General features: G+C 45.1%; 1 protein-coding gene across 1 annotated transcript in view; it reads left to right on the top strand.

Annotated features, from left to right (window-relative positions):
• The window catches only part of TENM4 (teneurin transmembrane protein 4), an 800850-nt gene that overhangs the window by 707407 nt on the left and 77761 nt on the right, over nt 1-15682 (top strand). The window contains exon 20 of the mRNA XM_026446989.2: nt 14087-14206. Within this exon, the coding sequence (XP_026302774.1) occupies nt 14087-14206 (120 nt within the window). The remainder of the gene's footprint in view (nt 1-14086; nt 14207-15682) is intronic.

Here is a 15682-nt window from a genome sequence, read left to right as displayed (position 1 = left end):
ATTAGGCCTGTGTCCAACCAACAAAACCCTACATTCTCCTGTACCCCATGTGCTATGCCACAATTCGTGTAGTTTGAGATTTCATTTAACAGCCCTCCAGGAATCAGGCTGCCACCCAGAACCCAACAGCATTTCTGAGACCAGCAAGGAAAGGCAGGCCTCAGAGTGGAGGTCCTTCTCTCTGCAAATTCCCAGCTGGATCAGGCTCAGAGAGCCTCAAGTATGAGGCACACTGGGACCTCAGCTGCTGGCACCAGAGGAAAGAGAAGAATTCAAGGACAGGGCTTAGAGCCAACTGGCCCACCTTGGGTATGAAAGCAAGCAAGCCAGTCCCTAGCACACAGGGCTCTCCGCAAGACTCACTTCCTCAGAGGCCAGACCCTATCTCCTGGAGTGATGAAGGCCTCCCTGAGGGGCCCTCGTCTGGTTCATCTGTGTCCCCAGGGCCCAGCACAGTGTTGGGTCCAGAGCAGGTGTTTAATGCAGGTTGAATGAGTACAGTAGCTCTATTTGACATCCTGCCAAACTGCTGTCCTCAAACCCACAGAAAGTGACAAAGCTGGATGGAGAGTAACAGACATGACCTAAAGTAGGAAGGGACAGAGTAGGCATGGGAGCCACTGTCACCAGATTAAGTGGATTGAATACCACCATTCTCTCCTGGCCTGGATGCCCGGGTCCCATCTGCCTAGTGGAACACTTGTCCCTCCCATGGAGTCATGGGGAGAATACAGTGAAGGGGGTCCACTATTGACACTTAGGAGAGGAGGAGCTCTGAGGTCTGCAGGATCTCCAACTGCACTGTCCATACAAAGATGCCAGGACACACACGTGGGGCTTGGAATCAGAGAGCTGGGAAACAGAAGGCAACATGAGACATCTCCTGGGCAAACACTTGAGCCAGAACTGTTTCCCATTGTTGGGTGCATCTGTGCTCTTGGGGAGGACTCCTCTGACTGAAAGGGCTGGATGTGGGTCAGATATCACCTCAGTGAATAGTTACAGGTTGCAGATGCTGGACAGATTAGCAAGTTATAGGAAGAGGTGCTGATGAACCACCCCCAGGTTATTCAAACATGGGTTCAGAATAGGTTTTAGGACACGATATTACAACCACCTAGAGGGGAGGCAGGTTTAGATTGTTGAATCATTATTTGAGGAAGGGAATTTGTCCGAGAAATCATGTGATGGCAAATCTTGCTGGGTTCCCCTAATTCTAATAGGTTGTTGGCTCCATCAGGTAATAGATGGGTGTGGATAGGGAGCTACAAGACTCAGCTGACAGGAAACACTGAGCCCGAAGAGAAAAGACTGAAGAAGTCAGGGGGACTTTAGCAAAAGGAAGGATGGATTACCAAAGAATTTACCCCAAAGGAGGCAGAGAATCGTATCCTATAGAGATATGATAGAATCCTATAGGATTCCTGAGACTCGTATCCTATCAGAGCCTATGAGGAGGAGAGACTGGGCAGGCTCAGCCAGGGACAGAGCAGAGCAAAACACACAAGCTGCCTGAGCATGCTGGCTCACGCCTTTAGAAATCCCAGCATTTTAGGAGGTCGAGGCAGATGGATCACTTGAGTTCAGAAGTTCAAGACCAGCCTGGGCAACGTGGTGAAACCCCATCTTTATGAAAAATATGAAAATTTAGCCAGGTGTGGTGGTGCACGTCTGTGGTCCCTGTTACTCAGGAAGCTGAGGTGGGAGAATCACTTGAACCCAGGAGGCGGAGGTTGCAGAGAGCAGAGATCATGCCATTGCACTCCAGTCTGGGTGACAGAGCCAGACCCTGTCTCAAAACACAGACACACACACACACAAGCTTCATTTGGTGACTATTGCCCAGCACCTACTCTGCACTAGGTGTGGAAGGAGAGGGTATCTCACCCCGTTACTGTGGGGGTCTTCGTGGGTCCCATGCCTTGTGTGTCATTGAACCCAAAGGAATTGGCACAGAGTGAACCACAGTGAGTGACAGAATAAATCAATGAATTAGCCAGTCCCTGCTGAGTGCCTGAAGAGAAGTAGAGACAAAAGTGCTCTGAGAGCTCAAAGGCCAGACCATCACTCCCACTGCACGCCTGTCCCCTGAGCCTACACCCTGAGAGCTGCGTCTCCTACAGCTTTGCTTCTCCAGCATGTAACACAGGGCGGGCTTAGAGTACGCAGTAGTAATTGTTTGCTGTTGAAAACAAATGAACGAATGAAGACTTATGGCAGGAGATGGCCTTCAGCATGAGACAAAAATTTCAGAAAGGAGAGTTGGCCATTAGAGCATCATTTATCAAATTGCAGGTCATAACAACCCATTAGTACCTCATGAAATCAATTCAGCAGGTCGAAACTATTATTTTCAAAAAAAAGAAGTAAATTTAACTGAAATGGAGTAGAATGAAATAGAAAATATCAGTGCATCACTGTAAAAAGAATATGTATTTCATGAAACTTATTTCAGTTATATGTGTTTATGTATGCATGAACTACTGGATAGGCTGTATTGCTTACTGTGGGTTTCAGTTGAACAGGATTGTAGAAAGCATTCTATACTGCAGAACGAGTGTGAGCAACAGCATAACTTTCCAGGACAATCAGAGAATGCAGAGAATTTTAATGTGGCTGGAGGATAATTATGATGACACTATTTTCCACATCAAAGGTCAGAATACACGGTCTGACATTTGAAATCAAGATGGGCTTAGGAAATCTGTGGTATATAAGCATGGTAAGCAAAGGGGGCATGTGGGAGAAAGAAGAACAGAGGGAAATATCAGGCCAGAAAAGTGGGTTAGGGGCAGGAACTGAGAAAAATGTGACCCTCACTCGTTCACTAACCAAGTTCAAGCCTTTCATCTTAATCAGGACCTAAAACTGGCTCTAAACAGGAGTGAAATAACCTTGATTCCACCTAAGTCTTCCAATTCCTTTCATACCCTATATAAAGGCACAAAGCTTCCCGGAATTTTAAAAGCAAGAGTTTTCAAGAGTGAAAAATGATGGAAAAGAGAAATGACCATGTATGCAATATAGTTTTTTATCTGCGCACTGTGAACCTAAAGCTATATGCAAGCGTCAGTGGCACAGGAGTTTCAGAAGAGCATTTGCTCACCAACCCCCACCTCCACCCAGGTCTTAGCCCTCAGGAAGCCCTCAAGAGGCCGAGCAGCAGAGATCATCTAATGGACTTCAAATAAACACCAACTTCCTGACAGCTGGCCTCTGAGCGAATTTATTATTGAATTATACTCCTGCATTTTCAGAACAAGCTGAACTGACAGGGTACCCCATCAGTTTAAAAAAAAAAAAGAAAGAAAGAAAAGAAAGACAATGATAAATAACCTGATGGAAGATGGAAGAAGGCAAAGATCCTGCTTCCTCCAAAATGTCAGCCATTATATATTATTCATGTTGGTTTTTTAAAAATCCCTGCCCGCACTGAAATGAATGTTTATGATGATAAAGCAACTAGGTGATTCAATTCAGGATGCAGACAATGAGTTCTCACATCATCCTGATGAGCAGCTAACAACTCCTCCTCTGCCACTTGATCATCCCTTTATTGATTTCAAAAACGAATTACGATCTCTGTTTGCTTTGTAGCTTGAGCTTGTTGCTAGTTGTCCATCACAGAAAGCATTAGCAGAGGATGCTGTGGTGCAGTGGGAACGACTCTGGGTTAGAGGGAGAGAGCCTGGATTCAAGTCCTAGGGAAAGTGAGAGCATGTGACCTTGGGCTAGTGAGACTCAACTTCCTCCCCTGTGATGTGGGGTCACTAGTTCTACCCTGCCAGGTTGTTTGGAAGATTAAATGAGATAAAATACCCAGAAGCCCAATGGCTGGCTCATAGCATGCGTTCAGTACTAACACCTAACATTTACCAAGGATATTCTATTTGGAATGTTTTATAGGTAGTAACACCTTTAAGTATCCGGGAAGACCATATGATATAGGGACTTTATTACCCTTGTTTTAAGCAATGAAAACTGAGCTACTGAGAAGTTAAGTAATCTGGGCCATGGTCATAGGGCTTGTAATAGCAGAGCCAACATTGGAAGCCAAGCCCAGGTGGCTCTAGAGCCCATGTACTGAGCCTCTCTTCTTCTCCGCTGAGTCCTTTATGTTCCCAGCTCAATATCTTCAGTTCAGAAATCCATACAGTGTGGTGCCACTACAACCCTAGCACCCCACCTGGCCCTGACTTGCTCTCCAATATTCTACTACATCATAAAAAAACCCATGTGCAATAAGGCTTTGTGCTGAAGAGCACTGACCTTAGTGAGGTTGGAATCTCAGCCTCACTATTGGCTAGCTGTATGACCTTAGATAAGTCTCTTAATCTTTCTGTGCCTCACTACCCTCCTCTACACTATGAAAATAATAACCCACATCTCATGGGGATTTTGTGGGGATTAAATTAGCACACATAAAACACTTAGGTGTTAGGGCAGTAAGCATTCTTTAAGTGTTAGTGACCCCTGTCACTAAATAGTAGTAATGTTAATATTAGCATTAGTTATAGCATTAGTATACATACAGGTTTTAGTGTCACTATTGAGAACTGGGAGAAAAATGAGAATCTTAGCCTGAAGCATCAGTGTAGTTGTGTAATTGGGGCAAATATCCCAGCACCTTAGGAAGGCAGGGATGAATGGACCTTCCAGACCATCAGCCCTCTGTGCTGGAAGAGGAAACTTCAAGGCCGGAGTGAGCCCCTGGCTCAGCAAGTTAGTAGCCAAACCTGAGTCCCAGAGAACCTGGAATCCCAAGTGAAGGTTCGTATATCTCAAACTATAAACTGTAATTCTGCTCTTTGTAAATCAAAGACTTTCTGTATTTTTATCCAACGCTGAGAAATTTTAAGCAATAAGAAGTTAAAATATTTATAGAGCCATGCTTCACATTACTAATGTTGCCCTCAATAGAGAATATAGGATCAGGTCTTGCAGGTACCTCTGCAGGTAGTCTAACTGGCCCTCCAATTAGATATCAGAGGCATTAAGAGTTTGCTTCAAGCAAATCCCACAATCAGGGGCTTGACAGGGAGGGAAGCAGCCTCTGTGTGTATTTTGCTAGAGGGGAGATATCCAGCCCCTCGTGCCTCCCCTGCCTGGGTCTCCTCCTCCCACCACAGTGGGGGCCATGTGAGTCCACCCTGTGAATCTAACCCTGCAGGCCTCTAGGACCAATCCCAATCTGAGAAGAAGGGCTTAGAGCAGCCCCAGCTGCTCAACTCACATCCTTGCTACTGTTGTCTGCCATGACTTGCCAGTTGTGCCAAATGGCTTTCTGCCTTGTCCCTGAATCCTGGCCCCACTTTCTCTGTCTGACTTAAGCATCCTGGTGCCCTGGCACCAAAGGACTCAAAGCTTGCCCTCTTTTGACAGGCTCCCATCCCTGCCACATCTGGGTCTGGAGCTCCATCCCTGCTCTACCTGGCCATGATAACCGAGTGACACATGGACGTCCCCATCCAGATGCCTCTGGGAGCCCTTTCATGATGCCGCTACACCCCCTCCTCCCTCATCCTTTGAATTATTATTTCCATTACAGGCCAGCTGTGTATTGCTGTACACCTCAGCTCTAGCCTGTTGAGCTGGACTTTGTGCAGAGTCCCTTAGCTGCATTGCTGCCTGGCATCAGTCCCTTCCCCATGAAGTGGGTCTGATCCTGGTTCATTCTAGTTTCCCCTTTCCTGGTGAAACAGGACCTGCCCTGTGCCCTGACAGAAGGCAAGACACATGGTCATGGAATGAACTTGTCTGCTGAGAGACTGTGGCTGGAGTCACATTTTAGCAGAGCTGCCTTGTATTTTTCTAACAGCACAAACCATCACCTGAAAAGTCTTCTTAGAAATAAGTTTCTGGCCACACAGCATAGAAAGCAGCCTATCTAAACATGCACCACATATCTCATGTCCCCAGGTACAATGATGGTATTTCTGAGCCATGTCCCCAGACACGACCAACCCACTTACCTGGGATAAGGGCCTTGCTCCCTGCTAGCCAGACCCTCTCAGTCCTGCTTCTCCCTCGCCATAGTTGATGGGCTCAGTTCCCCAGAAGCATAGTATGGTGGACAAGTCAAGGGCTCTGTTCTTGTGTACACATTTATCAGCCAGCAGAAAATATTCTAGAAGATTCCTGTGGGAGAGGACTCAGCCTGAAGCATCAGCATTGAGCAGCCAGACTACCCACAGGCTTGAGAGATTGATTCTGCAGCCTGGGAGCTCACGCTCCCTTGGTGTCTGAAGGAGCTCAACAGCCGTGCTTAGCTAGCAGGCCACAGAACAGTGGTTTCTGGGCTCTGCAGGAAGCACAACCTCAGGTCCCCGAAGACACTAGTAGTTGCTGGGCCATCTTGCTGTTAGATGGCCCCAGGTGGTGTCATGGCACCATGGCAGAGCTGGCGGTACCCCATCCTCAAGGAGTGATGGAAGGGAAGCTCTGCCTCACCTTCAGACATCACTGACCACACCTATACATGAGGAACGTGGACTTAGTCACTCAGAAGACCCCTGTAACTTAAAAGGTAGACTCCTCCCTCCTGTCAATCTGAAGGAGCCTATGGAGCCTGTAATCCCAGCTACTGGGAGGCTGAGGCAGGAGAATCTCTTGAACCCTGGAGGTAGAGGTTGCAGTGAACCAAGATCATGCCACTGCACTACAGCCAGGGCGACAAAGCAAGACCATGTCTCAAAAAAATTTAAAAAAGGACTAGATCAAGTTTTATTGGTTTGGGCATAAGGCTATTGGAAAATAAACATGGTAAATATAGGATAAGCTTTGAAATAAGTTATAAAGATTGAAGCACAATGAGAAGTTGGCTTTGGGGTATAATAATAAATAGCATATTCAAGTTTATTTTGTACACAAAAAAAATCACCACATACACTCTCTCAGAGTCCCAAGGTGGATACCGAAGGTGGGCCATGAGAACAGGAGGAAAATTTTAGGGGCCCTATCTATACAGTGTTTCTTTTATCTTAAGAAATAAGAAAGCAAGACTGGTTTGTTTCTATATAATGTTGGATTCTCACTGATTTGCTCCTTTGGTTCCTGTGTTATTTGCTTACATGTCTAGACCAGTACATGAGGCATTCTGAGGGAGATCAAGATCTACTCCACAGAAGGAGGGACAGTGGGGCAGGCACAGTGGCTCATGCCTGTAATCCCACCACTTTGAGAGGCCAAGGCGGGTGGGTCACTTGAGGCCAGGAGTGCAAAACCAGCCTGGCCAACATGGGAAAACCCTGTCTCTACTAAAAATACAAAAAATTAGCTGGGCCATGGTGGCGCACCCCTTTAATCCCAGCTACTCAGGAGGCTGAGGTACAAGAATCACTTGAACCCACGAGGTAGAGGTTCCAGTGAGCTGAGATCATGCCACTGTGCTCCAGCCTGGGTGACAGAGTGAGACTCTGTCTCAAAAAAAAAAAAAAAAAAGAAAGAAAAGAAAAGAAGAAAAGAAAGAAAGAGGGACAGTGAACCCACACTGGTTTATTGTGTATTACTGTTTATTGTGTATTATGATGTAATAGTATATTATATCATAATTGTTTGTGTGCATGTCTGTGTATCTGTATAAAATCTAGTGTTAACCAAACTTACTCGTAAAATGGTAAAGTGGCTTTAAAGGTTTCCTGCAAAGTAAATACAAATGGAAAATAATACTAATGGTGCAAGTACAAGCAAACAAAAAAAATGGCAGAGCTGAACTTCTACTCCTAATGTTAAATACTTTACTCAATCTCGCTATGAGGTTAAACATGATTATTTTCATAAGATTGAACAAAAAGTTAACTAAGAGTTTCAAAATGATCAACAATCTTAACAGAGTTCGCTAAAAGAGTCAAAGTTATCAAGAAGGCTATTTGAAATATGAATACTCATCAAACCTTGCACCAAATGTATATTACCCTTCCCAGGGTGAACCAGCGATGGTAGCACATGTGCGTAATTTATAAATGAATGCAAATACATTGAAGGAGCCTGCTCAGAAATGTTTGCAGAAAGGACGTACAATCACAAATGGTTCCAGAACCCGGCTCTAATCATGTGGACTCTGAATTGTGAGGCAGCCAAGTCAAGTTGGGATTCTCAAATAGTTAGGTACATGTCGGTCAGACTGCGAGTACCCTGAGAGGTGGAGTGGCTCTCCCAAGTTCTCATGGCGAATCCTGCATTTGAATCAGGCCTGGCTCCCCCGCAACTCTGCAAGAATGGGCAAGTCGTTCCCTGTCTGAACTTTATTTTCTCATCTTTACCAAAAGAAGTTTGAAAGAGGTGACCAGGAAGGGCTCTTCTGACTCGAATGTTTCATAATCAGGGGTTTCCCAAGAATACGTATATAGGCGGAAGATGTTGGGCTGGAAAAGCTGGTTAAAGAAACTGAGGCAGAGCATCAGATCAAAACTAGGAAGAGAGAGCTGCAGATCAGCCTGGTGGCTGGGCTGGAAAGACGGTCTTGGGAGCTGCAGAGAGGATAATGTCAGGCTATGACTGGAAACACCTTCAGTGGTAGTAATGTCACAGACTGTGAAGTGAGGCTTCTCATTTGGGCCCAGGTAATGTTCTTACAAGACTTCAGATAAATTGTAGTAGATGCTGGAAAGATCCCCATTCAATCAGCAGAAGTTAGCAGGAAACAGTTTAAGGATTGTATAAGTCAGGCAAATAAACCTGTTTAAAATACACAATGCAAAGGAGTGATTTACATAATCAATAATGTTATAGACTAGCAAATACTTTAAAGGAGAGAAAAGCTAGAGTTATCATTTGCCACCTAGATCCCAAATGATATTCCCGTCTCCTGAACACCAAAGTAGCTGCTTTCACTTAATAACAGGATAACACACATACACACACAAATAATAATAAAAGCTACAGTTTTTCTCCCTTTGCCTTCCTTTATCTGCTTGTATAATATACATTGACTAATCAATCTATCTTTGTTTCTGGCATTCTTTTTCAAAGTTTTCCAGACAACAGGTGGTACAGATGAGGAGGGTATAGAATCAAAGGGTCAGAGCTAGGCTGAGGCAAGTGAGTCTTCCAGGGGAAGGTACCCAAACTTTGAGGGAGAGTGTGGGCCAGCCTCTTGAAAGGGCACAACTCTTCCAGCCCTGGGTTCTCTAACCATATCCCTGTCAAGGTCAAGTAGCTCAAAGTTCTCTAACATCGTCCTCACCTTAAGTAACAGAAGCACATAAGCTCTTTATTCATTGTGTAAATAATGTATCAAGAACTTACTCTGTGCCCTGCATTCAAATTCCAGAGCAAACACCTGTTTTGGAGGAGGTTTTCTTTTCCCCACTCAGAAATGGCCATCAACCATGATCAATGCTGGGAATATAGCAGTGAGAGACATGTGGTTGGTCCCTGTCTTCAAGGAGCTCATGTTCTGCTGGGGAAAAGATTGTCCTGGCAGAGCAATAGCACTCAGAGCTCATGAGGAGTAGCCTGGAAGGAGTGGGAGTGGTGTTTACTGCTTGTCGAATGCTCTAGGAGAGGTGGAAGTCTCCAGATAGAGGGAACAATTTAGCGATAAGTATAAGTATTGCATGAGCTCCATTAAGATTCTGAAGCCACGTGTAGTAGGGCTGCTTTAGCTGGATTGGGTAGTACGAGATTAAAACAGTTATAAATTCTTAAACGTATGTTGAATTCTATTTTATACCAGTTGGGAAAAACTTCAGCCTGCATTTGACAGATGAGAGAAGGGAGGTTCAGAGAGGTCAGATGACTGCAAAATCATATAGTTAGTTCTCAGAGTCAGAACTGGGAACTATGACTCCCAGCCCAGCGCTCTCGCCACCACAGCCCTACCACTTTTCCCTGAGCAACAGTTGAGGTTGGCTTTTTATTTGCTTGATTTTGTTTTGGAGCGGTTTTGTGTCTCCAGCAGATTCTTCTGTTGATCCCAAACCTTGTCACTCTCAAGAAGCAGTCAGTCAGATCTTCTCCCCTGTTGGCGTCAGCAAGGGCACCTCAGTCAGGCCCTGAGTGTGTGGTTGGACTCATGCCAGTATGTCTGACACCACCCTTGGCTTGGCAGTGGCGCTCCCTCCTGGCAGAGTTCACCTAGCCTAATTGCTTGTTTTATATCCCAGCTGCCTGACATATGCCAAACCCATGTGTTGACTCACTGGTGTCAGAGACAACTACACGGGGGCATTTCATGTTGGTTTTTGTGAGCTCTAGCAAGTAAGTGGAGACCGTAATTCATACATTTCTGGAACTTAGCACCTAACACAGAGCCTGACTCATAGTAGGTGCCCGATTTTTCATGAAATTAAAGGAATTTTAGTGACTGCAGGTACATAACACAGTAGTAAGAGTGAGGCCTCAGAAGTAAGAAGACCTAGCTTTAGTGTCAGCTCAGCCAAGTGAATTCCTTTCTGGATGACCTTGAGCAAGTCTTTTTCTCTCTTCCAGTTACTTGATTGTTTATCACTTCACAAACACTCTGAGAGCAGCATCCCATGCTTACCCTCTCTGGAGATGTGGTCCAGCCCTCCTCTGGCTCACACGTAAACATGTGAGATGGCTATATAAATGCAAATGATATAATGTGACCATCAAATATTAGAGAGATACTTATAAGGTGTATAAAAGCCCAAAGGAGGGGGTGATTCATTGTGTCAGGAAAAGTTGATGACAACCTTACTGAGGTGGTGACAGCTTAGTTGAGACTCTTAAGGATGAGTAGAAAATAACAGCCCAAAACTCCATTACAGCAAGACAGCGACCATGAGGAAGCAAATCATGTCAAATAGAGGACTGGTAATAGAGGATCATATGAGCTAGCTGGAAAGCCAAGTTGGTGGCAGTGATTTGCTCCCACATTAATGGTTTTTCACTAAGGCAGTCTTCCATTGCAGAGTTCTACATTCAAAGCAGCAACTATTTCTTAGCCACATCTCCACCACTGAGCAAGTGCCCAACCCTCAGTGTAGGGTCAGTGTTCCAGTGGTATGCAGAAGCCAGCTTGAACCAGTTCACAAGAACTGATTATTAAATGTTCAGAAATTCGGCAAGCTGGTTGGTAAACACAGCCATTATTAAAAATTAAATTATATAAAATTAAATAAGGTATGTTAAAAGCAAAGGTAATAAATACTCAAAATTTATTACTTTCTAATTATTTTGCCGTGTTTGATGTTACGTTTGCTCTTGAGTTACTCAGGACCATTGCATCTCCACGGTGGCAGTACCGCATAATGGCATCCTCCTGTGTGTCTCTTGCCACCTCTGTGTTCAGTGGCATCTGTTTGGTAGCTTGAAAACAGCCAGAATGAGAGTATTTACACCACAGAAATGAGCAAATGCTACAGTTGAAGCTGGTTTTCTTTTCTTTTTCTTTTTTTTGAAAGTCATTAAACATTTGCCAGCACACCACTGATAGTATCCATTAAATAAATGGATGCAGAAAGCAAGCATAGGGAAGCCCAGCACTCGCATGTTTTCAAACCTCCCAGGACAAACGCACATGGCACAAGACACATTTCAGAGGCCCCCGCCGAGCTGACTTCCATCTCCTTTGTTCCAGGGAAGGCTTTATATTAATCCGGGCTTTCCTGACAACTGAAAATCATGAAAACAGAACGGGGATGGAAGTGTTTTTCTCCAGGACTTAATTCCTGAGCCAAATGCCTGTGTTGGCAGGACGCCTCTTTGGCCTATCAGTGTCCAGGGAGTCAACCTAATCTTCCCCAGAATCCAAAAGCAATCCACGGGAGCCCGGGCCAAACTTGCATCTGCTCTAGCTTGCTGAGTTGGAGGCTACGTGGTAGCCAAATGGTGCCCATTCAATGTTTCCCAATTATCAGGAAATCCCCAAAGAGAGATCAATCAGAGGAGGCTGGCCTGCATGTGTATGAGGGGCAGCAGCCAGGACAGCCCCAGAAAGGAAGCCGTCCTCCCAGGGCTGGTTACTGTCCAGGCAGAATCCAGAGGCACATATGTCTGGAGAAGGCTGGATGGTGGCCAGCATGAGGAGATGAGATCTGTTAGTAATTCTCTGGAAGGACAGAGTTCCAGCAATACAAAATTCAATTGTCCTCCATTAAAGAAAACATCTCTCAGAACCAGCTGAATACAATCGGTGGAATAAATCTTCCCCATTAGTGGAGAGATAATTTCACATAAATACATTGGAAGACCTTCAGAGCAGAATTGAAAGTCTTTGCTGAGCCTCACCCGCTTAACTTGTTTGCGGTGTAATTGCATTTAGACCAAAGGCCTCGGAAGGAAACCACTGACTGAATTAGCATTAACCAGATTGTATGGAGTGAGGTGAGGAGGGTGGGGTGGGGTGGGGAGTCTAGTGCATTGTGGGTAGTTGTTCTTGCCTTCAGAAAGGACACTAGTGAGACCAGCTGCTTTACAAGCCTGGTGTTAATGGCTTTTCTCATCTAACAGAGAAAAGTTTATCACTCTAGGAAGGTAGAGGTGTGGGTACCTCATATGGCAGGGACTGAATTTGAGATCTTTTTTTAATGAATGCCCATGGGCCTCGTCACTAGCTCTTCCCTAGGCCAGAAGGAAAAGCCTTCTCACCTGAGGTGAATAGAGAAGGTTATGTGGTGCACAGCGCCTGCGTTTTTGTCTCAGATGCCTTTCAGCGAGGGCTTTCTCCCCAGTGTGCGGATCTCTGAGGATGTTGGACCAGCCAGTGCCTTCAGTTCCACCCGTGGCCAGTGGCAAGTGACTGGTTAGAGTTGGACCTGGAGTAGTGAGGCCCAGGTTCAAGTCCTGCCTCTGTTACCTGCTCTCTCTGGAGCTTTGGGCACACAATATAACCTCTCTGGAAACCGGTTTCCTCTTCCATACAATGAGAAAGTTCCACTAACTTAGGGATCTTCTAACTGACTTCTCCAGCCATGGAGACTACACAGAGTTGCCCTCAGAATCAGCCCAAGGGAGAGGAGACCTCCACCCCAACTTCATCCAGGGTAGATCTTTTCATTCCTTTTCCGCTTTGGAGTCCTTATAAAATGTCATTTACCCAAACATTTCTGTTTCTGAATATTTGAAAAGCCACCATTCTAGATGATCTCTAATTGTCCCATTTATTTGTTCAACCGTCATGTTTTCAATAGCAACCTAGGATTTGTTCGACATAGTTCAGTCACCGTGAGGAGAAAGAAAGAAATCTTCACGCTGCCCTCAAACAGCTCAGGATCTAGTGGAAGGGAGGAGCGTGTATGCTTTGGTAAAGTATCAAGGTGTCTGCATCAGGTTTTGTGGGAGAGAAGAGCTAGTTCTGATTAGGGGCATCAAGAAAGGCTTCAAGGAAGAGGTGTCATTAATAGTTGGGTCTTTAAGGGTGAGAATATTGGGAGAGGAGTGCAGGAATGACATTTTAGGCAGGTGGAAGAACATTGCACAGACAGAGGCACTAAGTAACATTCGCCTGGCAAGTTTGGGAAAAGCAGGTAATTTCTTGTGCAAAATATGGAGTAAGAGTGGGAGGAGGGATGTTGGGAGAGGTGTCAGGTTCCAAAACTCACTCCGAGAGCATGCTAACATCTGTCCTCCTATCTCGAATGTCAGATGAAAGGAAGTACCTTCTATCCTGCTCACTTGTTTGTATGTTCACTTCCAATGAGACTGTTAGTAGCTGTAATAGCCATTGCCATTTGTGGAGCTTACCCTATACCAGCATGAAAAAACAAAGACTCAAAGAACTGGCACATGCCTACTGAAGTTCAGAGAGCTAGGATGTGACAGAGCCAGGATTTGAACCCAGATCATTGAACTACACACACACAGAACTAGGTGATATTGCCCTCTGTGATCAGCTTTATCTCCTTACAGCATAGTATAGTATCCTTAGAAAATAACCTCCAAGTGCGAACATTGAATCACCTCCCAATAGCAATTCTCTCAAGGACACTTTGATGCCCTAAACTGAGGCAACATTTTTTTTAAAGATTATTATGCATCTTGAGTGAGCACCATGAGCCACTGGGTACAAGATGTGTCTCAGTGACTGATTTGCTGTCTTCTGGCCTCTCGGAGTTCCCTGCCAGCCAGGGCTCTGATCATGAAAGGTATATCATGTTTGTGCTCTCTTCTCTTCCCACAGGCATGCTTGTGTTATTCGTGGCCAAGTGATGACATCAGATGGAACCCCCCTGGTTGGTGTGAACATCAGTTTTGTCAATAACCCTATCTTTGGATATACAGTCAGCAGGCAAGATGGCAGGTAGGAGACCTTCTGTGAGTCAGAAACAGTGAAGGTCCTGCTCTTGTGGTCTGGCCATATAGCTGCTGCTGGACTGATAATGTGGAAAGAGGATGGGTCTTGGACTCAGAGGGCCTGAATTCAAATGCGCAGCTCTGCAACTTACTAATTGTATGACCTTGTACCTGACTCTGGCCTATGTCCCTTTGACTCTAGATTTAGCAGTTTCTTCTCATTTGGTTCTCAGAGTAAGGAGAGCGTACCTTATACATATCCTGTTCCATGACTTATGATATAAAACAGTCATGCGAACCAGTTTCTACAGAACAGACAGCTTGAGAAATCTCAGCCATTCCTGTTATGCGGTTTCATCCTACAGCTGCCTAGATCTGTGCAAGCCATTTGGGTGATGACAGAATTCTGACCTTTGAATTCCTCCAAGAACCATCAGCAGAATGAAGTAAAGCTTCCTTAATGGCCCTAGCTCTCCCACCTGCTGTGTGTCCTAGGATAACTCTCCTTACCTCTCTGTGTCTTGGCTTCATCTGTTAAATGGTCCTAATGCTGTTTATTTCACAGATTGGTTTTGAGGGTTAGATGATATGGTGGATGAGGAAGCACCTGGCACACAGTATGTGTTTAGTAAATCTTAATTCCCCACCACACTTCGATTCATTGCTGTATTTCCAGTGTCTGGCACATAATGAGTATATGATGAATATTAGCTTTTTGTTAAAATTACAGATTATTGAAGGAGAAGGTGATGGTGACAGGATAGGCAATGAGAATATTTTGGAGAAAAAGAAAAGAGAAGGAGGAAAGTAGAATATTTAGGCTGTCAGTGATGACAAGTCCTCTATTTTTAATAAAACCAGGTGGTGGCAGTCCATCTGGCTAAGCGTGGGCCCATAAGGTTGATTTTCACTCTGTGTTGGAAATTATGCTCCAGCTTGATTGATTTTAGCACCTCTTTAATCCAATATCAGATGTGAACATGTCCCGGCCGAGGTGATAATGAAGTAGAGGCTCATCTGTTTGTAGACATGTGTGCCTCTTAGATGGGGTTGGCAAGCTTGGCATGGGGTGCCCCCTCCCTGCCTCTCACTCCATGTGAAAAGGAAGAGGCCCAGCTGGAAGACGTTAGTGGCCAGTCCTCAGGGATAAACTGGCCAGGCCAGGCCACTGTTCCCTACCCTGTACACCTTCCAACCCAGGAAGGCCCTCATGAAGACACCCGCTACAGCATGAAGGATGCTGCCTGCTGTATGAAAGTGGCAGATGTGAGCCTCCTAGGCAACAGGTATTCTGACCACATTATTACCTGCTGTGAAACATTCATCCAAAAGGAGCCTTTCAGGACTGCCTTTTTTTTTTTTTTTTTTTTTGCCATGAAACTTGCCAGTCACTCCTGTGAGATGGCAAATCATCAATCCTTATGCCCTGTTGTGGTTGGTTAGAGTAGATTCAAAAAACACACCAAGTCTGGCATAAGTTCGG

Source organism: Piliocolobus tephrosceles, chromosome 13, assembly GCF_002776525.5.
Source record: "Piliocolobus tephrosceles isolate RC106 chromosome 13, ASM277652v3, whole genome shotgun sequence".
Classification (NCBI taxonomy): Eukaryota; Metazoa; Chordata; class Mammalia; order Primates; family Cercopithecidae; genus Piliocolobus; species Piliocolobus tephrosceles.
This window is presented reverse-complemented; position numbering and strand designations above follow the sequence as displayed.